General features: G+C 54.0%; 3 protein-coding genes across 4 annotated transcripts; all 3 read right to left on the bottom strand.

The window, feature by feature from the left end:
- Nucleotides 1-489: 489 nt before the first annotated feature.
- On the bottom strand, nt 490-2,996 carry LOC101282531 (cytochrome c1, heme protein, mitochondrial). Its single transcript, XM_004265267.4, has 7 exons — nt 2,824-2,996; nt 2,015-2,211; nt 1,806-1,932; nt 1,562-1,719; nt 1,306-1,466; nt 896-996; nt 490-792 (listed from the first exon to the last, which is right to left on the bottom strand). The coding sequence occupies exons 1-7, from the start codon at nt 2,953-2,955 to the stop codon at nt 688-690; spliced, it is 981 nt and encodes a 326-aa protein (XP_004265315.1). The 5' UTR covers nt 2,956-2,996; the 3' UTR covers nt 490-687.
- A 9,917-nt stretch (nt 2,997-12,913) lies between these two features.
- GPAA1 (glycosylphosphatidylinositol anchor attachment 1) lies at nt 12,914-17,442 on the bottom strand. Of its 2 annotated transcripts, none has more exons than XM_049700583.1 (12): nt 16,187-17,442; nt 15,767-15,946; nt 15,570-15,681; nt 15,202-15,349; nt 15,020-15,121; nt 14,737-14,933; nt 14,468-14,664; nt 14,218-14,371; nt 13,959-14,054; nt 13,628-13,818; nt 13,366-13,546; nt 12,914-13,232 (listed from the first exon to the last, which is right to left on the bottom strand). In XM_049700583.1, exons 1-12 carry the CDS (start codon nt 16,258-16,260, stop codon nt 12,933-12,935), a joined length of 1,932 nt encoding a protein of 643 aa, XP_049556540.1. In that variant the 5' UTR covers nt 16,261-17,442; the 3' UTR covers nt 12,914-12,932. The 2 variants fall into 2 exon arrangements, with proteins under 2 accessions (XP_049556540.1, XP_004265291.1); XM_004265243.4 differs by having other exon boundaries at nt 13,376-13,546.
- Nucleotides 17,443-17,580: 138 nt separating this feature from the next.
- On the bottom strand, nt 17,581-19,611 carry EXOSC4 (exosome component 4). Its single transcript, XM_004265268.3, has 3 exons — nt 19,301-19,611; nt 18,100-18,306; nt 17,581-17,982 (listed from the first exon to the last, which is right to left on the bottom strand). The coding sequence occupies exons 1-3, from the start codon at nt 19,469-19,471 to the stop codon at nt 17,623-17,625; spliced, it is 738 nt and encodes a 245-aa protein (XP_004265316.1). The 5' UTR covers nt 19,472-19,611; the 3' UTR covers nt 17,581-17,622.
- Between the last annotated feature and the right edge of the window lie 6,119 nt (nt 19,612-25,730).

Raw genomic sequence — 25,730 nt, 5'->3', positions numbered from 1 at the left:
GGGTGGCCTCCGCCTGCCTCTCTGCTTCCTTGGTGAGGTTGAGCGCTGCCCCTCCTCTCCCGGCCACCGCCCAGCCCTGCCTGCCCCTGAGCCCCAGGAACAGCTCCTGCAGCTCCTACTTTAGGCCAGCCTCTCCCTGGTTGAAATGCTATGCAGGGCTTCCCGCCGCCTTCAGGATGAAGGCCAAGTGGTTCAATACACGGACACTGGTGGGTTACTGCAGCAGGGCCCTGGGTCCCTGGGCCGTGTCCGGCCAAGCGAAGCCCTTTCCACCTGGAACCAGGTTCTCTCCACTCCGGTCAGTGTTGCCGCTTTCTCTAACAGCTAGTTCTCTGCTTCCTGTCCCACGTTCACTGCTGGCTGGACTCCCAGCATTCAGGGCAATGTTGACCACACTGCACTGGACACCCCGGGAGCTCTGAGGGCAGGGATCTTCGTCCCAGAGTCCTCTGCAAACCTGTATTCCCATCACACAATAGCTCAAATGGGTATATTGAGAAACTTAATTTATTTCCATGATGGGCGCTGAACGATCTGGAGCTGGAACCCCGTCTCCTGCCCCTTCCCCTCTGTCCCAGAGGAAGAGGGGCTTGGCCAGGAGGGCCAGCTGGGACCTGAACAGGCCCAGGGTGGCTCCTTGGCTTGAGGACCCATTCAGGCAGGACAGCAAGCAGACACTGGGCAGGGTCACTTGGGTGGCCGATATGCCAGCTTCCGGCTCTTCAGGACTGACCACTTATGCCGCTTCATGGCATAGACCAGGGGCAAAAGCAAGCCCATCATCATCAACATCTGTGGGGGGAGGCAGGCTCAGAGGAGGGAGGCAGGAAGGAGCCCTGCCCAGCTCCCAGCCCCTCCCCCAGGCCCACTGTGCCCCTCCGCCCAGCCCTCTCACCTTGAGCCCCATGCGTTTGCGATGGTCATGTTCTGGTTCAGATGTCCAGCGCAGGAAGGTACTCACGTCCTTGGCTACCTGGGACATGGTAGCTGGGGTGCCTGGACCAAGGACAAGTGGTACGAGCTGCCCGTGGGTGTCCCTGCCCAAATTTGGGGTAGCCCAAAGAGCATCCTCCACCATGGGGCAGAGATGGGTTCCTGCCCACAGCTTCAAAAGGGATGGGACCCACCCTACCACCAGCCAGCACACAGATGGCCTCAAGGCTGCCCATGAGCCTCCTCAGAAACACACAGTGTCCCAGCCAAGGAAGGTGCAGGCACTCTTGGGCCAAGAACACCAGGAGAGCATCCCTGGCAGTGGGGAAAGTAGGACCCAGCTTGCCCACCCCCAGCGTGGGGGCCTCTCACCGTCGTCAAACTCCAAGACTTCATTGTAGATGGGAGGCGCCATGCCAATGGCCTGGCCAGGAAAATAGGGATTGAAGTGGAGGCCTTCTCGCAGCGACACCCCAGTGGGTGGCTCACAGTAGCCCGTGAGTAGGGAGAAGACGTAGTCCTCACCACCGTGCCTGGGACCAGATTGGGGTCTCCTCAGCCCCTGGCATGAGGCAGCCCTTCCCGCCGTCCCCCGCCACACACACACCCGGCCACCACAGGCCAGTACCTAGCTCGCACGACGTAGCTGAGGTCAGGGGGCAGTGCTCCGTTGTTGGCCGCTCGTGCAGCCTCAGGGTTGGGGTATGGTTTGGGGAAGTAGTCAGACAGCTTCCCCGGCCGCATGAACATCTCCCCGTTCTCGTTGGGGCCGTCCTCAACCTCCACCTGCCACCAAGAGCCCCATCACAACCCTGCTGTCCAGCACAGCAGGAGCCCAGATCTGTGGGTCCTCGGCATCCCCACGTCCCCACCTCCTCAGCCAGCGCCTTAGCTTCATCCTCTGTGTAGCACACGCCCACCAGGTGGCGGTAAGCCACGTAGTCCATGCTGTGGCAGGAGGAGCACACCTGCTTGTACACCTGGAAACCCCTCCGGATGCTAGAGACATAGAAAGGGTTAAGGGCGCCGAGGATTCCACCCCACCCGGCCCACCCAGAAATTCCCCCAGCCAGCCACACACCTGGTGTGGTCCAGGGAGGAGAGGAGGCCGCGGTGGGACCACGGATAGCTGGGGGGGTGCAACTCCAGGTCACTGGCACTCACCGCTGAATGCAGAGCCACAGCCAGCCCTGCACCCCCTGCCGCCAGCATGCCAAGCGCTGAGAGAATCACTTTCCGGCCCCGGGACGGGCCAGACTTCGACGACAGGGACACTGCCTGCAAGAGTCCCGCTCAGCGCCTGCCAGAACACCACCCAGCCCTACCTGGGGATCTGACTCTCAGCGCCTACCTCTCCCAACTCAGGCACCCAGCACCGGCCACCTCCCGCGCCACTGCCCTCCCCACCCTCCCCGCTGCGGATCCCTCGACCGGAATTCGGCCCTGAGGGCGGGGGTGGGGGGGTTGTGAGGCGTGTTCTTAGATCCTGCGCTAGGAATCGGGCCGAAGTGAGCAAGGGTGCTGGGGCAGGCCAAGGTCACAAGCAGCTGGCCGAGATCAGGCTGAGGTCACTTTAGGACGCGGGCCCAGTCTGGAAGGCCGGAGAGGGGAGCGGGCCTGGGCGCGCCCCCCGGGGAAGCGCCCAGTCCCGAGCCGGCAGCGAGCCCGCCCCGCCGCCCCCCACGCTCGGCACCAGGTGCCTGTGCTGCTCGGAGGGGTGGGAGCGCAGCCCTGCTCCCAAGGTCGGCAGGCAGCGGGGGTCCGGCCGGGGCGGGGGCCCGGGTGCGAAGGCTGCTCCCGCGCTGCCCGGCCCGCGCCCGGAGCCTCCCAGCGGTGACCTTCACCGGCCTGCGGGTCCGCGCGGCGGCCAGGGTTAAGACCAGCTCTCACCTGGGGTGTTCGCAGTGGGAGCTGCCCGGGCCGCGCACCGCTCAGCAGACCCCGGGACCGCGCGCCCGGCAGCCCCGCGCCCCGCGGGCCCAGCCCTAACCCGCGAAGCGAAGCCACCGCCGCTGCCGCCATATTGCCCCTCTTCAGCGCGGCCGCCGCTACCGTAGGCCTCTGCGGCGCCGAAAGAGCTTAAACATCGCGAGAACCGGGGAGCGTGGGAGGGCGCGGGGCGGGGGCGAGGCGGGGCTCTGTCAGTCAGGGCCGGGCACCGCCTCGCCGCGCTACTCCGGTCGTCGTGGAAACCAGCGGTTGGGCGGGTCCTCGTTGCGTCTCTCTGTTGCCGTGACAACTCCCAACAACCCTGGTTTCCCTGATCCCGCCGCTGGTCTCCGGGGCTCAGCGGTGCTGCGCCCCCCACGCCCGGACGCCCCCAACCCGGAATCCACCGCTTTTCGAAGGCATCGCACGCTTTCGTCCAGCAACATTTCCAGACCTGGCGCAGTGGCAGAACACCCTCACTGCAAAGCACTGATATTACTTAACCAGTCAGGTGATCCCCTGGAAGGCCCCTCTCGCCGAGCCCACTCAACTTGCCCAGTGCTAGTAGCCTATTCCCCGAGGCTGTTGAAGGCAATTACTGGCAAGTGTTGTAGTTTCAAAGCTGTAATCTCCCTGAGGCAATGGAGAACAGCTGGGGCAAATAACAGACTAACCAAAAAGCTTAAAAGGAAGAACTGGGGAATACATTGTCCACAGGGGCGTTGAAAAGCCCTACAAATTTCCGGAATACAGTTGGTCAAAAACATAAGTAGGGCTGTGCATATACTCATGAAAGACCTGACCTTGAGTCTCTGTGCACAGGTGAAGCCTAAAGCAGAGTTGTAAACTGCCTGGCTGAATTCCGAGAGCATGTCCCACATACACACAGAGCCACTTGGGAATGACAGAGATTTATTGGTTCCAGACACTTAAGGAAATTTCTGTCCAATCATTTATCTGACCACTAAGCTAACCAGGTAGAGACTTCAGTGGCTACCCATGACAAATAATAGACTTGACAGAATTAGTTCAGAAAAGCCAATACACAAACACAACTACCATAGCAGCAACAGCAACAAAACCTGGAACCTGATTTCCAGAAATGCCACATTATATCATTGAAAATGTCTAGTTTTCAACAAAAAATTATGAGACATCCAAAGAAACAAGAAGGTCTGGCCTATAAATAGGGAAAAAAGAACCAATCAATAGAAACTATCTCTAGGGAATCTTAACTATTTAAATATGTTTGGGGGGGATAAACTGGAAGATTGAGATTGACATATACATACTACTATGTATAAAATAGATAATTAATGAGGACTGAGGACCTACTGTATAGCACAGGGAACTCTACTCAATACTCTGTAATGACCTATACGGGAAAAGAATCTACAAAAGAGTGGATATGTGTATATGTATAACTGATTCACTTTGCTGTGCAGCAGAAGCTAACACAATATTGTAAATCAACTATACTCCAATAAAAATTAAAAAAATAATAAAAAATTTTAATAAAAAACAATTGAATTTAAAAATATGTTCAAAGAGCTAAAGGAAACCATTATGTCTAAAGAACTAGAGGAAAGTATGAGAATAATATCTCATCAAATAGAGAATGTCAGTAGAAAGAAATTATAAACAGGATCCAAATGGAAATTATGGAGTTGAAATGTACAATAATGGAATTGAAAATTTTTACTTATGGGGTTCTACTGCAGATTTGAGCAGGTAGAAGAAAGAATTAGCAAACTTGAAGTTAGGTCGGTTGAGATTGTCTGGTCTGCAAAACAGAAAAAAAAAATAGAGAGAAAAATTAACAGCGCCCCAGAGACCTGTGGGACACCATTAAGCATACCAACCTATACATAATTCTCAGGAGCAGAGGAGAAAGAGGGGCAAAAAGAATATTTGAAGAAATTGTGACTGAAAACTTTCCAAATTTGATGAAAAACATGGATCTACACATCCAGGAAGTTAAAAAACTCCAAGCAGGATGAAGTAAAAGAGGTCCACACCTGTACACATTATACATTGTTGAAAAGCAAAGAAAAGGAATCTTGAAAGCAGCAAGAGAGAAGTGACTCATCACATATAAGTGGTCCTCAATAAAATTAACAGAAGATTTCATACCAGAAACCATGGAGGCCAGAAGGTGGTGGTATGACATATTCCAAGTGCTGAAAGAACAAACTTGCCAACCGAGAATTCTATATCTGTCAAAATCATCTCTCACAACAAGGGGGCAGGGACTTCCTTGGCGGCACAGTGGTTAAGAATCTGCCTGCCAATCCAGGGGACATGGGTTCAAGCCCTGGTCCAGGAAGATCTCACTTGCCACGGGGCAACTAAGCCCATGCGCCACAACTAAGATCTCACAAGCTGTGTGGTGAGGCCAAAAAAAAAAAAAAAAAAAAAAATCTATGGGTATAGACACAGAATATATGAGGTGGAATATGTGGCAATAAATTAAGAAGGCGTAAACAGCTATACAGGAGCAACATCTTTTAATACAGTTAAAATTAATGTAATTTTAATCTAAATCAGATTGTTACAAATTAAGATGTCAGTTGTAATCCCAAGGGTAACCACTAAGAAAATAACTCAAAAAATGTAGTCAAAGAAATAACAAAGGAACTAAAGTTGTTCACTGGAAAATAACACACACACACACACACACAAAGACAATAATGAAGAAATTGGGGGCAAAAAAGACATAAGACACATAGAGAGCAAATATCAAGATAGCAGGTATAAATTGTACTATATCATTAATTACGTTAAATGTAAATGGATTAAAGTCTCCAGTTAAAGGGAAGAGATTGGCACAGTGGATTTTTCTTTTTAAAGTCATGGTCCAACTATATAATGCCTATAAGAAACACACTTTATATTCAAAGACACAAATAGAAAGTAAAATTTGGAAAAAAGGACACTTCATCAACAGTAACCAAAACAGAGCTGGAGGGGCTATACTAATATCAGACAATATAAACTTTAAGACAAATGTTTATATTAGAGTTAAAGAAGGACATTTTATAATGAAAAAAGGATCCATTCATCAAGAAGAAATGACAGCTATAAAGATATATTTGCCTAACACAGCCCCAAAATACATGAAGCAAAACTGGACAGAATTGAAAGGAGAAATAGAAAATTTAACATAACAGTTGGAGACTTCAGTACCCCACTTTCAGTAATGGATAGAACAGCTAGACAGAATATCAGCAGGGAAAGAGGAGACTTGAACAACACAATAAGCCAACTAGACGTAACGGGCAGCAATGAAACACTCCAACAACAGAAGAGTACATATTCTTCCCAAGTGCACATGGAATATTCTTCAGGATAGATCATATGTTAGGCAATAAAACAAGTCTCAATAAATTTAAGAGTAGTAAAAGCATACAAAGTATGTTTGCTGACTACAACAGAATGAAATTAGAAATCAATAACAGAAGGAGAGTAGGGAAATTCACAAGTATGTGAAAATTAAATGACATACTCCTAAATAAACAATTAGTCAAAGAAGAAATAACAGGGAGGGACTTCCCTGGTGGCTCAGTGGTTTAGAATCTGCCTGCCAATTCAGAGGACACGGGTTCAATCCCTGGCCCGGGAAGATCCCACATGCTGCAGAGCAACTAAGCCCATGAGCCACAACTACTGAGGCTGCACTCCAGAGCCCGTGGGTCACAACTACTGAAGCCCATGCGTCTAGAGCCTGTGCTCTGCAACAAGGAAAGCCAAGGCAATGAGAAGCCGCGCACCACAATGAAGAGTAGCTCCTGCTCACAACAACTAGAGAAAAGCCCGTGTGCAGCACCGAAGACCCAACACAGCCAAAAATAAAAATTAAATTAAAAAAAAAATCACAGGGAAAATTAGAAAATACTCTGAGATGAACAAAAACACAACATACTAAAACTTAGCACCGTCAAGAGAGCTGCTGAGGGAAATTTAGAGCTTTAAATTACTGTATTAAAAAAATAATAAGATCTTAAATAAATAACCTAACATTCTAACTTTAAAAACTACAAAAAGTAGACAATCTAAACCCAAAGTAAGCAGAAGGAAGGAAATAATAAAGATTAGAGCAGAAACAATTGAAACAGAGAATAGAAAAACAACAGAGAAAATAAACTAAAAGTTGATTCTTTAAAAAGATCAATGAAAATGACACATCTGTAGCTTGACTCACTAAGATTAAAAGAGAAGACTCAAATTGCTAAAATTAGAAATGAAAAAAGTGACATTACTGCCAACCTTACTGAAATAAAAATGATTATAAGGTAACACCATAAATAATTTATGCCCCCAAATTAGATGACCTATATGAAATGGCCAGATTCCTAGAAAGATACAAACTGCCAAAACTGACTCAAGAAGAAGTAGAAAATCTAAATAGACTGATAACAAGTAAAGAAACTGAACTAGTAATTAAATAACAACAACTTCCCAGAAAGAAAAGCCCAGGATGAGATGGCTTCACTGGTGAATTCTACCAAAATTAAGGAAGACTTAACTCCAATAGTTCACAAACTCCTCCAAAAAATAGAAGATGAGGGAATACTTCCCAACTCATTATTTGAGATCAGTATTACCCTGACACTAAAACTAGACAACATATCATAGGAAAGAAAGCTACAGGCCAATATCCTATATGAATACAGATAACAAAAATCCTCAACAAAATATTAGCAGACTCAACCCAATGCTTGAAAAATGCAGTACGTCTTTTTCCCAGTGGGATTTATCTCAGTAAGATAAATCAATGTAAACATCAATCAATGTATAAAAAACGCTCAATATAACACATAATAGTAATAAAGGGAAAAGGACCACATTTGATCATTACAATAGACACAGAAAAAGCTTTTGAAAAAAAATCCAACACATTTTCGTGATGAAAACCTCAAAAAAACAGGAATACAGGGCAACTTCCTCAACCTGATAAAGGACATCTATGAAAACCTCATGGCTAATATACTCAATGGTGCAAGACTGAAAGCTTTCCTAGTAAGATTAGAGGGAAGAGAAGGATGTTCTTGCCACTTCTATTCACCATTATATAGGAGGGTCTATGCAGGACAATTAGGCAGGAATATAAAATAAAAAGCATCTAAATTTGAAAGGAAGAAATGAAATTATATTTGCAGATAACATGAATTACGTACAATTGACCCATGAACAACATGGGTTTGAACTGCGCAGGTGCACTTATACTCAGATTTTTTTTGCTAAATACACACTACAGTACTACACCATCTGCAGTTGGTGGAATCCGAGGATTTGGAACTGCAGATACAGAGGGCTGACTGTAGAGTTACAGGTGGATTTTCAACTTTGCAGAGGGTCGGCGCCCCTAACCCCTGCATTGTTCAAGGGTCAACTGTGAAATCCTAAGGAACACAAAAACTATTGATATTAGAGGTAATGGATGAGTTCATCAAGTTTGACTGAAGATCAATATACAGAAATCAGTTGTGTTTCTATACACCAGCAATGAACAAACTGAAAATGAAATTAAGAAACTAATTATATTTACAATAGCATCAAAAAATTAAATACTTAGGGGACTTCCCTGGTGGCGCAGCTGTTAAGAATCTGCCTGCCAATGCAGGGGACACGGGTTCGACCCCTGGTCTGGGAAGATCCCACACGCTGCGGAGCAACTAAGCCCGCAAGCCACAACTACTGAGTCCGCGTACCGCAACTACTATTTCACAGCTGACCCTTGAACAACGCAGGGGTTAGGGGCGCCCGACCCTCTGCAAAGTTGAAAATCCACCTATAACTCTAAAGTCAGCCCTCTGTATCTGCAGTTCCGCGTGCTGCAACTACTGAACCCCGTGCGCCTAGAGCCCATGCTCCACAACAAGAGAAGCCAGAGCAATGAGCAGCCCATGCACCACAACAGAGTAGCCCCCACTCGCTACAACTAGAGAAAGCCTGTGTGCAGCAACGAAGACCCAATGCAGCCAAAAATAAATTAAAATAAAAAATTAAATATTTAAGAATAAATTTAACAACCTTTGTACACCGAAAATTATAAAACATTACTGAAAGAAATTAAAGACCTAAATAAATGTAAGGACATCCTGTGTTCACAGGTTGGAAGTCTTAATATTGCTAACATGTTAATACTTCCCATAGTGAGTAGAGTGATGAAATCTTGCACCCGCCCCTCTGTCTTGCCTGGGACACAAATGATCCCTTTGTCCAGTATATCCTGCCCATTAGTCACTTAGTAGCCATCTGGGTTATCAGATCATCTGTGGAGGCATCACAGTGTCTGTGTTCAAGTAAGTGACCCTTTTATTTTATTTACTTGTTTTTTCACATCTTTATTGGAGTATAATTGCTTTACAATGTTGTGTTAGTTTCTGCTGTATAACAAAGTGAATCAGCTCTATGCACACATATATCCCCATATCCCTTCCCCCTTGCATCTCCCTCCCACACTCCCTATCCCACCCCTCTAGGTGGTCACACAGCACCGAGCTGATCTCCCTGTGCAATGCGGCTGCTTCCCACTAGCTAGCTGTTTTACATTTAGTGACCCTTATTTTACCTAAGAATGGCTTCAAAGTGCAAGAGTAGTGGTGCTTGCGATTCAGGTACACCAAAGAGAAGCCTTTAAGTGAAATGAAGTGCTTCCTTTAAGCGAAAAGGTGAAAGTCCTCAACTTAATAAGGAAAGGAGAAAAATTGTACGCTGAGGTTGCTAAGATTTACGCTAAGAACCAATCTTCTATCCGCGAAACTGTGAAGGAAAAAGAAATTCATGCTAGTTTTGCTGGTGCACCTCAAAAACTGCAAAAGTTATGGCCGCAGTGAATGATAAGAATTTGGTTAAGATGGAAAAAGCATTAAGTTTGTGGGTGGAAGACACGAACAGATAGGATTCAGTACTATCCAGGGTTTCAGGCATCCCCTGGGAGTCTTGGAACACAAGCCCCGAAGGTAAGGGGTACTACTGTACTGCATGAATCCATTCATGTGAAAGTCCAGATTCGGCAACTCTATAGCGGCAGAAAGTAGGTTAACGGTGCCAGGGGCTGAAAGGGGAGGGGGAAGTGGGGTACAGGGTTCCTTCTGGGGGGCAATAAAAATGTTCTGAAGAACAGGCAGGAGCTGGCCAGGCAGGCCTTGGAGACCAAGGTAAGGAGGTTTGATTTTATCCTGGAGGCGATAGGCATCCCCTGAAGAGAGACAAGGTGGACTGCAGGTCCAGGATTGGGTGAGGGCACCAGGGGAGGAGATGCACGCGGGGTGGGAGGTGTTCAGGTTGGGAAGAGATGACTTAAAGGTGACCATGGCACATCCAGGAGGCGGAGGTGACAGGACGTGGCCTCAGGACAGAGGCCTAGAGGAAAGACACGATCTGAGTGCAGGCATGAGGGTAGCTGGAGCCCGCAGGGGCGGCTCACAGAGAAAGGCCCCCAGGGCAGCCCTGGAGCCCCACCTTAAAGCCCCAGGTGGAATGGGGTGACTTCGCAAAGGGTCTGATAGAAGCACAGAGGAGACCTGGGACAGCCAGCCAATTGCAGGAGGACGTCTGCAGAGGGTCTGGTCGTGAGGAAGCTGCTGGGTGTCCTGAGGTGGGTCCCGCCTGGCTCAGGACCTCCCCAGTCTTGCACCCTACCTGCCGGGCCCTCACCCCATATCATAAGACAGGAGCCCCCTGTGGAAGCCAAAAGGTCTGTCCCTGGACCTCCAGAAGGGCTCCCTCTGATTCTTCCCTTCTTTCATTCAAGAAATACGTAGGAATATTCCACCACGTCCCTGGCTCTGTGCTGGAAAAGAGGCAGGAAGAAAGACAAAGCCTGTGCCATAGAGCTGCTCTTCTGGGGCATGGGAGGCAAGCGACCAAGGAATGAGCACTTACTACCAACACAACAGACACACACACTTCTAGATGCACCCGGCTGCTCACCGCCTGAGAGCCCCATGTGAGCTGGGCTCAGCAATAGTCCCTCTTGAACTGGACTGAGATGTCAGAAAACTCCAATAACAACGACTTAAACACAGTAGAAGTTTGTTTCTTTCTTGCAAATGAAGCCCAGTTGAGCAACCCTGGGCGACGGCTAACCCCAGTTTAGCAAGGGCTTTGGAGGGTCAGGGAGCCCCTGCTCATCTCCACCCCCAGCCTGGGCTGGAGCTCACGTCCCAGACGTGCTTCCGGTTCCACGTGGCCCCGGGGAAGGAGAGAGAAGCGGCTCAGAGGGCCATCCTCTGTTTGAAGTCTCTGCAGGGAATTCACTCTTGAAGCTTCTGCTCAGGCCCTGTGGGCCACAGCAGCCACACGGCCACACCTAGCTGCACAGAGTCTGGCAGTGCGCCTGTGCCGTGACTAAGGAGAAGGGACGTGGGGGCCAGCGGCAAGCACCCTGAGTAAAGCCTGCGGGGCCTCATCCTCGCCCCCTGTACGTCTCATCTGTATCTTTACAGCCTGACGTTTTCTTTCGTTTTAAAATGTATCGCACAAGTGACATCAATGAAAATCAGAGCAGAAATTCTGTTTCCCCAACATATCAGCTTCAAAACTCCCACGGCTCCCCCCACCTCTCATGTGGGCAAGCCCAAAACAACCGATGATCGCACAGCTTTTGTCCTCACTTGTATGTTTCACGATATAAGGTATTTTCATGATTTGCGTTTTAAGTGGCTGCCTAAGTCCAGTTGAAAATGACTGACTGGCGCCGAAGTGCAGGTAAAATGTGCGGAAGGGATTTTGCATTAGATGCCAGTCCACAAAGACAGAGACAACGGGAGACCACAGCAGAGCAGAGATCTCTACGCACCTTGGAAGATGGGAAGCCCACAGACAGGCGGTGCCTGCCTTATCAGGGGAGATTTCCGAGAGAGGCCAGTCTGGAGGCACTGCTGGGGGTGCAGGGTGTGGGGCTGCAATCCTCCTCTAGCCTCAAAATGACTAGACGACAAGCAGATGGAAGCCGAGCTGCTAGTCACAGAGGGCCTCCAGCACCCTTGCCCCACCCCATCCCTCACTCTGCACACAGAGCACACGTGCCCTTTAGCAGTGAGAAGCCCCAGAGTGAACCTCTCCAGGTGCTGCGCCCCACTGTGGAGCCAGGGACCCCCAGCTGTTGAGGGGGTCCCCCAGGAAGATGAGCCCCACCACAGAGGTGGGCCTGGGCGGGGGCCGGGGGCGAAGCTTCCTCCCTGAGACTTGCCAGGCTGCCCCATCCCAGGATGCGGTCCCGAAGGAAGGGAGGCTGGTCCTGGGCTGATGCTCCAGGCAGTGCATCTCTGTCTCCCTTCCAACTCTGAGGCCTGTAGGAGGTGGTACCGGTCTCGCTGCCCTGTGGGGCGCTGGCAGGGGCACCTTGGCCCTCCCGTGAGGTCTCTTAGCCTCATGTGGCCGTAACGTCACCAGAGGGCTACACTTTGCTTTCCTCCCCTCCCGAATGGACACTGGACACCCCAGTCCCTTTCAGGGTCTTGGTACAACCAGTGACCTCTCTGTGTACCAGCCCATCAGTGCCCCCCGCCAGCCCCCGGTGCTCAGGTGGTGCTGGGTGGGCACCCGGCCTGGGCTGGCCTGGCCCCTAGGAAGCCGGGCCAGGGGCGCCTCCTGCTCTACCCCAAGCCCACACGAGGCTCTGGCCTTGGCTGGGGCGCCATTCTCCTCCTCTGGAGGGAGCCAGCTCCAGCTCCTTTGACCTCTCAGCTCCAGCGCTGAAGACTGTGCTGTGTGGTCTCTGGGTGTCTCAGCTCCTGTCAGGCCTCCCAGCCCTGCCTGTCATGTTTCCTCTTGCACGGCACTGGGCCATGATGCGCAGAGGCCTCCAAGGCCGGGAGAGTGCACCTGGGGCTGCGGCCAGGTCTGCCTGTGCCACTTCCACACCCCGAGCATCCACCCAAGGACCTCTTCCCAAGGCTGATGCAGCTGGGGCCCTCCCTCTCGCCATCAGTAAGTGGACCAGAAGGGGCTGAGCAGGGTGTCTAACCCTGCAGGCAAAGCCTCTTGCTACAGGCCCCGGGGCCCCACGTACACGGCAGACAGTGTGACCAGGAGCCCGAAGGGCAGCTAAGCAGAACTGTTTATTTCCCAGGAAGGGAAGAGCGTGGGGCGCGTGGGGGATTCCCACCTGCCTTCAGCGCTTCCAGAAGAGAACATTCCAGAAGAGGAGCCAGCAGGGGAAGAGGCCCAGTGCCAGCAGCGGGAAGAGCAGGGCGCCATAGGTGTGGTGCGCCAGCACGCCCTGAGCCAGCACGGCCAGGAAGAGCCGCCAGCCCTCGGCCAGGGAGAGCGGCGCCTCCTGCAGCTGCCGCCACAGGAACAGGCCGCCCAGGAGCGTAGCTGCTGGGCTTGTCAGCACCAGCAGGGCAGCACAGAGTGGCCTGCGTGGAGAGGCAAGGTCAAGGGGGCTCTGGTGGGGGAGGAGGAGTGACGCGTGAGGGGGAGTCTGCGGCGAGGGGCAGAGGCCCCGGAGGTGGGGGGCACGTCGCGGCGGGCTTTGTGGTGGGGACTGACCAGCACATACCGGGGCCCGGAGGGCTTGGTGAGTGCAGCGCCGGGCACCATGGTGGCAGCCAGCAGAAAGCCCAGGGAGAAGTTGGTGAGAGTGATGCAGGCCAGCTGTAGTGCCAGGTAGATCAGGGCCACCAGCTTCAGCGCCATCCAGCTCCTGTCTGGGGCCTGTGTGCTCAGCACCCTGCAAGGCAAGGGGTTCAGGGGCAGCCGCCTGCGTGTCCAGGGTGCACCCTGCCCGCGCCCATCCAGCCCAGCTCCTCACCAGTGGGTGCTGTGTGGAAGGGCCAGGCCAGCTGCATAGACGGCCAGCAGCGTCAGCACCACGGCCTCTGCCTCGGCCACGGGGAAGTGCTGGGCAGCCACGTGCTGACCCAGCACTGGGAGGACGTAGAGGGCCAGGCCCACAGCCTGGGAGATCAGCAAGGGTGCCACGAGCGAGGCCAGCCCCACGCGCTGCAGGGCACACGGGCACTTGGAGACAGATCCCGGGCCGGGGCGTCCCGAGGAGCCTCACCATCCCGCCACCAGCTGAGACTGAGTGGCAGCAGTAACCACCACCCGGGACCCCAACAGCAGGAGTGGGGGGCCATCACCTGTGTTGCAGGGAGGGGAGGACTGGACCCAGGGGTCCCCCCAGCCTCCTCAGGACCCACTCCAGCCTCATGCAGCTGCATCCACAGTTCCAGAGCGTGGCTGAGTCAAGGACCCTGACAAGGGGTGTGATGGGCTCTGCCCAGCGGGGGACCCAGGGCTCACTCCCACTCCCCCACCCCGAGGTTGAAGAGCTCTCCCCAGCCTAGAGTGGGGGGACCTGAGGCTGGCCACAAACGGACAGCGGGAAGCAGAGGATATCTTGAGACCAAGGACCAGGAGCAAAAAGCCGGCGGCAGGCATGTAGAGGCCGATGGAGACGAAGCGGGAGAGCGCGGGGAGCAGGTAGAAGAAGAAGGACTGGTGCAGGCGCTCCAGGAGGTGGTTGAGTTTGCGGAACATGCCCTCCAGAGCCCTGCCGGGCGTGGGCTGGGGTCACGGCTGGCCAGACACCCCCGGGCACCCACTACCCCGCCCCGAGTATGCAAAGGGCAGACCAGAAGGCACTCACTTGCCGACCGCCACCAGGTCATACTTATACTGGCGGAAGCTATTGACGCCACGGAGAGTTAGAGCCTCCACGCGGTAGCGCAGGAAGAGGCCGTGGGCGCCGTGGGGGTGGCCAGAGGCCTGCTGCAGAGCCATGAGCAGCAGCGTTTGCACACCCTGCAGCGGCCCGTCCGCTGATGTCCAGTCCTGGGGCTGCAGCTTAGACAGCGTGAGACAAAGTCAGATAAAGCCTGCACAAAGGCCCCGTGCTCCCCAGGCAGGTGGCCCTACCTTGCCCTGCAGCGTGCACAGGAGCCCCCCTTTCTGGCAGAAGGTCTGGAAGAGGTTGAGCAGGTCCAGGTTGGGCAGCTGTCCGTTGAGTCCCTCCACAGCCACGTCGAGGCTAGTGACCACATCACTGCTCAGCTCCAGGGCCACGGCTGCCTGGATGGCCCCAGCCCGGCCCTGCAGAGGGGATGACTGCATACCTGTAGAAGCAGGTGAATGAGCTGCCAGTAAGGGGCTGGTGAGGACAGTGGCCCTGTGGGGGCCAGAGCAGGGCAAGAACACCCACCAGTGACATTGACGTCGTGGTAGGCTTCAAGCCAAGCCTCAGAGCCCAGAAGGTCGTGTTCTGTCACCAGGAAGATGATGTCTTTGGCCCAGTAAATCTGCCCTAAAGACCAAAAGCAGGGTCAGCAGGGCCTGAGGCGGTGGCCAAGCCCTCCCTTGCCAGCGGTAGCCCCCGAGCCTCACCCCGGAAGTGGGCAGCAAGTGCTAGCGTCAGCCCCACAGCCTGGCTGTTGGTAGACTCAGGGCCACAGGGCACGGTGAGCACCAGGGACTCAGTGCTGGCAGCGCGCGGTGCCCGAAGGATGCCGTACACGTTGATGCCCGACACCATCTGCATGCAGTATTGGGGAAGCCTCAGCACGGCCCCACTCTAGATGGCCGAAACCCCTCCCCTTTAGCCCTAGAATGCCCACCAGTGACTTCTCTGGCCCCAAGACATGCCCCCGCCCCCAATGAGCTTCCTGGCCCCAAGGCCACCCCCTCAAGGTGCTTTTTGGTCGCAGGCACACCCCCTCCCACCCTCCCACGCCCCGCCCCGCCCCCCCCAGTACATAGCGCTCGTGAGTCTCATCTGGAAAGGGCAGTTTCCGGGAGAAACTCTGCGTGTAGACCTCCAGCCCCACTGACCGCATCGTCCGCTCCAGCCAGGCCACTGGCAGAGCCCTGGAAACACCAAGAGAGCTTCTAAGCAGAGCTCTCTGGCCTTGACTGACATTGCTTCCCCGATACCCACGGCTCTGCCGCTCACCCCGACTTCCTGCGGTGGGCAGCGAAGTCCCGGGCAAAGCTTCGGGCACGCTCTCCGCCCGCAAACTGCTCCTCCACCATGGTGGAGCCCATGGCGTTCTCCGACATGTAAGTGCGCTGGGTCAGCGGCGGGAAAGCCAGCGCCAGGAACCAGGCGATGCCCGCCACGTAGCTCAGCACGCTGCGGGGAGAGAGACGGAGGGACCACCGGAGCGTTAGCGGGCCCTGGCACCCCGGCCCGCAGCCTCTACCTCTGCACTGGGGGTGGAGGGACCATGTCTGCGGGACCTGGATCCAGAGTCCCGGTACCCGGGACGCCGGACGGGAGAGCTGAGCCCCAGGCCTCAGGCCCCGAGTGATGCCGGCGAGCGGGAGGAGACCGGCACGCGCTGCCGGAGGGGTCCGCGCCCCCCGCCCTCACCAGAGCGGCGCGTTGAGGCGCAGCACGAGGCGGGCAAGCGCGCGCCGGCGCACCGGGTCCGACAGGAGGCCCATCGCAGGGCCGGGCGGCTCCGGGACCGCGCTCCCGCTGTCAGGTACGGCCGCCGGCCGGGCACGCCTCTCCTGTCAGACCCTGGGCTGCACGCCGGCCCCCACTTCCGGTCCCGACGGCCCTCACGCCGCTGCGCCTGCGCCGTCCCCCTAGTCACCCCCCCCACACACCGCCGCCGCGCATGCCCAGAGCAGAGCCGCTGTGGAGGGAGCGGGACCCGGGTCCGGGTTTCCCCGCCTGCGGAGAGCGTCCTCCAGGCAGGCCGACGGCATTGTGCAACGCTGGAGGGTAGTGAAGACGACGGGCCGCTCGAGAAAGCTCGGCTCAAAGGGGAATCAGAGTAGGATGATGAGTAGGGCAGGTGGGAGGAAATCCGGAAGCGGCGACCAGCGCATAGACGCCGGAAGATTTCCGAAGGTGCTGCCACTGGCAATGACAGGTCTGAATGCCGTGGTGGGAAGGGAGGGGGCTTCCGTGAACTGAGAGACCAAGGCATTGGCGGACCCTTTCCTATGGATGTCGGTCACCAAAAACAGCCGAGTGGAATCACAGCGTGTGCCCAGAACCAAGGTCATTGGGGTCAGATGGCCACAGGGAGGAGGGTGCGTGATACTACTGGCCAAAGGGGTGTCAAAGGAGCTGGGGTGTGTTAAGTAGAAAGTGGGGCGCACCCCTGTCCAGGCCAGGAGGTGCCTGGGATATTGGAGGAGAAGCAGCCCCTGGGTAGGCTGCAGGGGGCTCGGGCAGGTCTGAGGGCAAGAGGTGGGAGAAGGGGAGTCTGAAGAGGGAGGGGCAGTGGTGGGGCAGCAGGGAGTGTCTGTGTCTGACTGAGAAAGGGTCAGAGCTGAGAAGACTCCAGGCTAGATCATGTGTCTTGTACTTTTGGAGCCCAAGGTAAGTAGCAGGACAGGCCCAAGGGATTCCTAGGGGGAAAGAGAGCATTCGGTCTAAGCCGTAATCCAGAGGATGTGGGATATGGGCCCCTACAGCACCACGGGGGATGCCACAGCCAGCTGAGTACTCCCTCAGCACTTGTGCTCAGGGCCCTGGAGGTGCCGGGGTGAGAATGGCAGACTCCACGGTCTCAGGGCTTGGCTCATTATACCAGGCCACGTCTCACTGCCCAGCTGCCTTGACCCCTTCCTGGCCCAAGCTGCTGTCCTCACCCAAGGACATCCCCTCCTTCTTCAGGCTTTGACTCCTGAGGCTGCAAGGGGTACGCAGTTCATGTGTGGGGGAGCATCCTTAGTCAGCCCTGGAGCCAGCACCAGGCCAGGCCTTGAGGGCATGGGAGTGCTGCAGGGAGAGATCAAAGTATAGTGCAGTGTGCGTGGGTTTTATTCTGGCCCTGGGTGGCCACGTGCTCAGTCCCCCAGCAAGATAGAGGCCTCCTGGACGTGCTGCCGGACCACACGGTCCAGTAGGGTATGTACATCTCGGGCGGCCTGGGCAGCAGCCTCTAGCACCTGCTCCAGCTGGTCCTCGTGCAGCCTGGCATCCATCTCAAGCAGTGCAATCTGACCTGAGGACGGGAGCAGGGCCAGGGCCAGCTGGGGGCCGCCAGCTGCTTCCTCCACGTGGCTGAGGTCTGCCAGGGCTGTCCCATCCACAAAGCCAGCTGAGCAGGCACACACAAAGTCCCGCATGGGTATCCCTGCATCCAACACTGCCAGCGTGGCTGCATTCACACAAGCCGCGTAGGTGCCACCATCTGCCTGCAGCACCTGCAGGGACGCCCCCCAGTGGCATCAGTCCATTAGGCCGCTGACCCCATCCCCACCCCCCCACACACACCCTCCTCCTCTCTCCCCTCCCTGGGTTGAGGGCTGCTGTCTGCTCACCTGCACATAGATATCAATCTGGGAGCGTGGATGAAGCTGTGTAAGGACGGCTGCCTCGAAGGTTTGACGCAGCTGCAGGCCCATCTCGCAGGATTTACGGTCCCCGTGTGGCCGCCGCTTGCGCTCACCTGTGCTGAAGGTCGCAGAACTGTACTGACAGTTCACCAGGGCCCTGTCAGGCAGGGCTCGTGCCCGGGAGCCCCGGATCTGGGGGAGGGTTGGGGGAGGACACGTGAGCCAGGCCCACTCCTCCCAGCTCACACTACCCCTTCCTCTGGCTCTTGCCCTGAGCCTTGGCCTCCCTCCCGTCCCTCTATCTGCAGCGTCTCAACAAGCAACTACTTTACCTCCAAAACATAGCCTGGGGGAGGGCCACTGGGCCAGTCTCCAAGCTACCGTCACCTCTGGATCTCACCTGTCTCCTAACAGGCCTCCCTGTTTCCATCCTTGACTCATCTTCTCCCAACCCACTCTCTGTTTGTATCAGAGTCCGTTTACAAATGTCAAGTCTGATTCTGCCTTCTCTAGGCAATACATGTACTACTTACCTTTAAAGGCTTCCCACCACGTATGAGACAAAAATCCTAAATCTTTTCCCTGTTCTACAAATCCCTCAATCTCATTTGGAAATACTCCCCACCCTCCCCACCATCAGCCTTTCTGATCTGCAGGCGTGTCATGCTTACTCTTCCACCCCTCTGGCCTTACGCCTCCAGCGCTGGAGTGGCAATATACCCAGGCGGTTTTATTTACAGTCCCTGTCCTCACGTAGTTTGTTCAAGTGGGGAGACAAACGGTGAGAAATACGTTAAATTGATGTCTGAGGAGGCGGGTGCAGAAAAGCAGGAAGTGTGTGAACGTAGGGGAGGGAATCTGACAGGTGAGTAAGGTGATCTGGGAAGGTGTCACCGGAGGTGACGTCGGAGTAGAGCTGAGTGGTGAGGGAGCGAGTGGGAGCGCACCTGGCGGGTTTAGGAATAGCAAAGAGGAGTGGAGGGTGCAGGGGACAGTGGCCGATGAGAAAAGCAGGGACCATCGTGCATCACACTGTTAGGACTCTGGCCGCGGCCCCACACGGAGGCGCGCGCCGGCCTCACCTCCCGAGCCTCTGCGCAGCCTGGCGGCCCCGCGCACCCCACAATTGCCGCCGCCGGATTTCTCTGCCCGCCCCGGAGGAAGCCCGGCTCGCGCGCCCACTCGCCTCGTGAGGCCCGTAGACCACCGCTAACGCCTTGGTGTTTCCCTGCTCGATGTAGGCCGAGCCGTCGGCCTGCGCGAATACACCCATCCGCGCCTGGATCTTACGCAGCTCCCCGGCGCGCCGCCCGTCCACCCGGTAGCCCTGGTCCGACAGAAGCTCCAGCCCCGCCATGCCGCCCGGCCGCTAGCCCCGTTTCCGCTCTCTGGGGAACTACAGTTCCCGGCGGTCCGGATGCCCCACTTCCGACCTCCGGGGTCCTACGGTTTCCGGAGCGCCGCCTCCCATTTCCGGTTCCGGAGAACGACGGTTCTCCCAGGGTTCCCGGCGGCGCCGCTTTCCGCACTTCCGGTCCGCGGGGAGGTTGGGGTACGGCTGTTTGGGATGACTGTCCCGTGGCTGCTAGGGGTGGAGACCCGCTGGGCGTGGAATCCCCACGTCGTTTCCCCCCGGGTTTGTCGTGGGGGCGGCTCCCACGACCCTCGGGGCCTATCCGCCTTGGTCGCCGCCGGCGCGCGCCTTCTCCCGGGCCCAGAGTCCCGGGCCTCCCACTGCGCCCGCGACCCGCCGGCCCTGCCGCGCCTCCGCCTCTCCCTCTCCCTCTGCGGCCGAGCCCCGCTCGGACCCCGCGCAGCCGGTGCGCCTCTGCTTCTCTTTGACGCCAGGCGTCTTCCTCGAGGTTCGCGGGTGAGAGCCGCGACTGCTGGAATGATAGCATCGTTTTGTCTGACGGCTTCTGTTCTTCCGCGCTCGTAAATGCATTCGTTTTCCCAAGCTGAGACACATTCTCTGTTCTCTTGTTTTTTACCGTTTAGTTTTAACAATTGTCCATAAAAAAAAAAAACCACGTAGTTTATATTGTACATACACGTGGTTCTTTTTAGAGCAGTTTTAATTTTCCATGTTGCTTTGGTTCTTCACTCCGTACGACCCCACGCCCCCCAGCATCTGCCGTAGCTTAAATACTGGTTTTATGATTTTCTCCACACACATAATTACATACAAGTCACAACAAATATGTGCAGTTGTAACGTACAGACATATAGGGGCTTTTGGAACTCTGCTTATTTTTTTAAATGGGATCATTTCGTACACACTTTTCTGTTTCTCACTAAAAAATACGTAGTGAAATCTGTCCAGATAATCCTGTGGAACTCTAATTTTTTGCTTGATACTCATGGGGTGGATGTACCAGAATTTACCCATCTACTGCCCCACTGTGGGCAGTGGGTGTGTGTCCAGGGGCTTGGGAGATGGAACCCCAGGGTAGGGACTAACTGGGTGAAGGCTGTAAGTGTGAGTTACATTTTCCCACCAAGAAAAAGTTACAGTTTTTACATAATCCTCGCCAACCTGCAGAGTGTTATTGACATGCTGTAATCACTCATGCATTTCTTTGCCTGATGTAGTCCAACATCTTGTGTCGGTCAAGTCCCCTGGAACTGTTGAGGGGTCTACAGAAGGGAGAAATGAGATGCTTTTCTCCCTAGCTGCCTCCTGTTTCCAGGTACCTCTGTTTCTCGGTGGTCAAGGTTATTACCATCAGGGAGTTCATCCCCCTCGCCACCGCCCCCCATTCCCACCAGCTGCATTATTCAGCCCCTCTGCAGTGCTTAGGAAGCCAGATCGCATTCTTCAGACTTGAACGTGGAAGGATGAACCAGCAGGGTTACAACACTCACCAAGAGGAGGTGGCATTCACAGGGGCCTAGGAAGGGGCACAGGCCTGTGTCCCAGCACCACCTGCACGTAGTGTCTTTCAGGTCCTCTCATGCTCCCCCATTACATCCAGCTCCCACGTGCAATAAAATGGGCCTCCTTTTTCCATTTGAGAGTGAAAAGATCCTCACCCTTTCCAGAAGGGAATTGTATGGGGTTGTGTGTCTGTCTGACTCTTGATGCATGGCCTTAGTGCCTTCAAATAACAAAAAATAAATATATTATTGAGGTAGGAGGTAGATGGGCCTCTGGGCTGAGCAGCTGGAATTTGTCAAGCTGAGTAAATTGGAGTTTGTCTTCCCCTGACATTTTCAAGGAAAAAGTTAATGGCAGGAGCAGAGAGGAATTGAGCTCGGCTGGAGTAAAGAGATAAGATGACCACATCTATCATTCTTGAGGTCAAGGAGACCTCCCCAACTGCCCATGCACAGAAAGACTCTTCAGGGGTCAAAAAGGGAGGGGTCACTATCCCATAATAGGTGCTGTCAATCTCCTAAAGACCCTCATGCTGGAATCCATCTTGGCTAAAAGATGCACGCATATGTCGGGGAGGACCCTGGTCCAGTCAGTTGTGGGAAATGAAGCAAGATGGTTGGCCAGAGGAAAAGAAAGACCTGGAAAAACTGCCCCTATAGAACTGATTTAACTGCCTCTTAGGTGTGCTCATTAGGGAGGACACCCACACATCTTCTTCCCTGGGTGTGTAACTTTGCTTTGCTTCTCTCTTAAACAAACTGCTTCTCTGTGCGCTCTCCCACACGTGCTGTGCTTCTAATAAACTCTGTGTCTGTTTTATAGCCTTAGTCTATTTATCTATTTATTTATTTATTTGGCTGCGTTGGGTCTTTGTTGCTGCGCGCTGGCGTTCTCTAGTTGTGGTTACTCTTCGTTGCGGTGCGCGGGCTTCTCATTGCGGTGGCTTCTCTTGCTGAGGAGCTCGGACTCTAGGTGTGCGGGCTCAGTAGTTGTGGCTCGCGCGCTCTAGAGCACAGGCTCAGTAGCTGTTGCTCCGCAGCATGTGGGATCTTCCTGGACCAGGGATTGAATGTGTCCCCTGCATTGGCAGGTGGATTCTTAACCACTGTGCCACCAGGGAAATCCTGCATGGTGTTCTAAGACCTAGCCTCAGAAGTCACGTAGTGGCACTCTCGCCAAATTCTGGGTCAAGGCAGTCACAGAGGTCTGCCAGGCTCAAGGGGAGGGGACATGCCCTCCCCACCCACCCCCCCACCACCATAGAAGCAGTTCAATGTCAAGCCATGAGAAGAGCAGGTGGAATGGACATACTGTGGTAGGCTTGGGCCTAAGTCCTAGACAAAGCGTCCCCTCCAAGGCGGTGGTCTCCTAGAATACTGGGGCATGAGACCCTGCCACTGTGCCTGGTCGAAGGCCGTGAATGATGGCCGTCATTCTCTGCCACTAGCCATCCTCCATCCCCTCACCCTCGACTCTTCAGCTGGACTGAGCAGGCCTTCTTCCCTCAGCAGTGTGGGCTCTTACTCTTCCAGTTCTTACTAGGTCAAGATTGCTGTAGTCCATTGCCGCAGGTGGAAGCCCCCCGGGTGCCCCGCCCTCATTTCATGATTGGCCCTAGCAGCTCAGGATAATTAGGATAATGTTGGTTCTGGGCCTAAGGAGCCCAGAGTGACTGCGGGGTGGCTTTTCCTTCCAGATCAGTGCTAACCTTACTATGTCCCCTTGTGGAAGTGTCCCCCCACCCCAGGAACTAAGATCTCCAACCTGGCAGCATCTCTGGTTTAGGGTATGGGCTGTTCAGGAATGAGAACCCCTTGGTTCTCTGGCCCTTGTGTTCTAGCCATAGGGTACACACATGGGTGGATTCACGTTTGGGGCCTAAAGCTTATACAAATTTGGGAGCTGTGTTGAGGATCCCCAAGACCAGCCCTGGATTCAGTGATTGACTAGGACTCATAGAATTCAGCACATACAGTTGTACTCATGACCACGATTCAAGGGAGAGAATGTTAATCAAAATCAGCAAAGGGAAAAGGCTGGTGGGGCAAAGTAAGAGCAAACCAGGCCCCAGCTTCCAGAGTCCTCTCCTTGAGAAATCGCTCAGGACACTCCATCCCCCCGGGAACAAGGTGCAACAATGTGTGTGAAATGCTGGCCACCAGCGAAGCTCACTGGAGACTCAGGGCCTACAGCTTTCATAGGGAGCTGGTCACGGTCATGTAGGCACGCCTGCCTGGTATGTACCCAGAGTCCTGGGACGAAAGCAGGAGTTTAGCATAAACCATATTTGTTTGTACAAAGAGTTTAGGTTCAGTGAGCCACTCTTATTGGGGAATGGTAGGAACCCTTCTGAAACCTAGGTTCCCAGACGCCACAGCTCTGCAAACATCGTCTGAAGGAGAGCAGCCTCAGGGCCCTCTTTAAGAAACAGAGGACAGGGATTTCCCTGGTGGTCCAGTGGTTAAGACTCCATGCTCCCAATGCAGGGGGCCCAGGTTCGATCCCTGGTGAGGGAACTAGATCCCGCATGCCACAGCTAAAGATCCCACATGCCACAATGAAGATCCCGTGTGCTGCAACTAATTTTATTAATAAATAAATAAACTTTTTTTTAAAAAAGAAACAGGACAAAATCATATATACAAAATTAAGTGAACAGAGTGAGGAAAGAAATCCCAATGTGCAACACACAGAAAACAAACATAATGTCATCAATTAACTTCCTGACATATTTCTAATGTTTCCCCTGTGCTTTTCAGATGCAAAATCTGTCACCTCTTAAGATGATGACACTTTCATGATGTCACCTTCTGTATATGGAGAGAGGATAATTTAGTCTCCCCTCTAACATGCTTAATCAAAGTTTATTTAATATATTTATTTATTTTGGCTGCGCCGTGTCTTCGTTGTGGCACACGGGATCTTTTTAGTTGCAGCATGCGGGCTTCTTAGTTGCAGCATACTGACTTCTTAGTTGCAGCATGCATGCGGGATCTAGTTCCCCGACCAGGGATCGAACCTGGGCCCCCTGCACTGGGAGTGCAGAGTCTTACCCTCTGGACCACCAAGGAAGTCCCATCAAAGTTTATTTTTATAACTTACAGCTTAGGAGAAAAGTTGTTTTCAGGTAACAGCACCTTTAGCTAATATTGTGTACATTTTTAGAATTATTAAATTTGAGAAAACCTCTATCAAATTTCTTGTACGTATGAGCCCTAAGATTTCAGGGCCTTTGGGGGCTCTTTTCTGTGACTAACTTAGATGGTTTTCGAATTGACGACACTCTTCAGCCAATTGCATTAGCTTGACGTGTAGTGACACACAGCACACAGGCGGGTGTGTTCCTGGCGGCCACTTCTCCACCAGAATGACAGCAATAACTGCACTACATCAGGGAGTGAATGTTCCCCCCAGAACCACACTAAAGCCCTCCCGACTCAGCCTCCCTGAGTGGAGCCCACGAGGCCCCCCCCATTCAGTGCAGCAGGGGAGGAAATGACCCAAAGCGGGTGGCAGTGGGAAGAGACAGCATTAACCGACTGTGATTAAATTATGTACTTTGCAAATTTTACAAAATGTGCGACCCTGTGAACACTTTGCTGGGGCCCTGGCCTGGAAGAGTCCCGAGTTGAGCCTCATGACCTCGCGGTGAATCTGTCCCCAGACCCCAGACCCCTTAGGCAGCACAGACGCATCTCAGCAGCGTCCCATCCCAGGAGGGGTCGACAGCCAGTTGGAAGCACGGCAGGGCCTTCAACAGACGGTCTCCATTCCGTTAGGCTGGTGGGGAACCTGGGAAGACCAGCGAGTCCCGGGGTCACGAGCTCATTGCCGTGGGCCATCGGCTCTCAGATGGGTCCTTGGTGTGCATCCCCATCCAGCGGGAGGTAAGGCACTTGGTAAGCCTGGGGTGAAGGTGCTGGGAGAGGAGCTGTCAGGGAGGCAAAGCCGTGTCCAGAACAGGGGTTGGTTTGGGGCAGAATAACTGCCCCTCCAGGTGGAAGGGGTGCGAGTGAGGTTGTGGGTCTCTGCTGCCCCAGGTGGGGTATTTGCAGTGGCAGAGGGGCCTGCCACCACCTGCCACTACAGCCACCCCTCTCACGGGCCTTTGTGTAAGCGAAGCTTTGATGTCTCTGTCTACGAATCCAAGACCTGGCCCTTCAAGGGCAGTGACTGCTGCGTGCCTCTCCTGTGCAGCCATCACCCTGTCCTGTTTCTCTGCATGTCTCAGGGTGTTTTGCTGAAAGCTGGACGTTTTAGGTGATCTGTTGTAGTAACTCTGGGTCACGTTTAGCTGGCCCTTCCTTGGGCTTGTTGCTGTTGCTGTTAATTAGTCCAGTGGCTTGTCTGCAGCAGTTCTGTGAAGTCTGTTCCTCCACAGTGTGCAGCTTATGACATCACTCCTCAGGCCCCCTCCCCCCTCCTTTTTTTTTTTTAAATAAATAAATTTATTTATTTATTTCTGGCTGCGTTGGGTCTTCATTGCTGCGCGCGGGCTTTCTCTAGTTGCGGCGAGCGGGGGCTACTCTTGGTTGCGCTGCGTGGGCTTCTCATTACGGTGGCTTCTCTTGTTGCAGAGGACGGGCTCTAGGCGCGTGGGCTTCAGTAGTTGTGGCACACAGGCTCTAGAGCGCAGGCTCAGCAGTTGTGGCACATGGGCTTAGTTGCCCCCTGGCACGTGGGATCTTCCCAGACCAGGGCTCGAACCCGTGTCCCCTGCATTGGCAGGCGGATTCTT

Source organism: Orcinus orca, chromosome 17 (genome assembly GCF_937001465.1).
Source record: "Orcinus orca chromosome 17, mOrcOrc1.1, whole genome shotgun sequence".
In the NCBI taxonomy this organism is placed as follows: domain Eukaryota; kingdom Metazoa; phylum Chordata; class Mammalia; order Artiodactyla; family Delphinidae; genus Orcinus; species Orcinus orca.
Note: the sequence above shows the minus strand (reverse complement) of the source record. Positions and strands in the feature narration are given on the sequence as shown.

Coding starts and splice junctions, on each gene's coding strand:
- LOC101282531 (XM_004265267.4), bottom strand. CDS start 2,955: ATGGCGGCAGCGGCGGTGGCTTCGCTTCGCGGGTTAGGGCTGGGCCCG. Junction 1,933..2,014: donor TCCTCCCTGGACCACACCAG/GTGTGTGGCTGG, acceptor CTATGTCTCTAG/CATCCGGAGGGGTTTCCAGG. Junction 793..895: donor GCAAACGCATGGGGCTCAAG/GTGAGAGGGCTG, acceptor CTCCCCCCACAG/ATGTTGATGATGATGGGCTT.
- GPAA1 (XM_049700583.1), bottom strand. CDS start 16,260: ATGGGCCTCCTGTCGGACCCGGTGCGCCGGCGCGCGCTTGCCCGCCTC. Junction 13,819..13,958: donor CTCCCCTCCCTGCAACACAG/GTGATGGCCCCC, acceptor TGTGCCCTGCAG/CGCGTGGGGCTGGCCTCGCT. Junction 13,547..13,627: donor CTTCCACACAGCACCCACTG/GTGAGGAGCTGG, acceptor CTTGCCTTGCAG/GGTGCTGAGCACACAGGCCC.
- EXOSC4 (XM_004265268.3), bottom strand. CDS start 19,471: ATGGCGGGGCTGGAGCTTCTGTCGGACCAGGGCTACCGGGTGGACGGG. Junction 18,307..19,300: donor TGGTCTACGGGCCTCACGAG/GCGAGTGGGCGC, acceptor ACCCTCCCCCAG/ATCCGGGGCTCCCGGGCACG. Junction 17,983..18,099: donor AGATTGATATCTATGTGCAG/GTGAGCAGACAG, acceptor GCGTCCCTGCAG/GTGCTGCAGGCAGATGGTGG.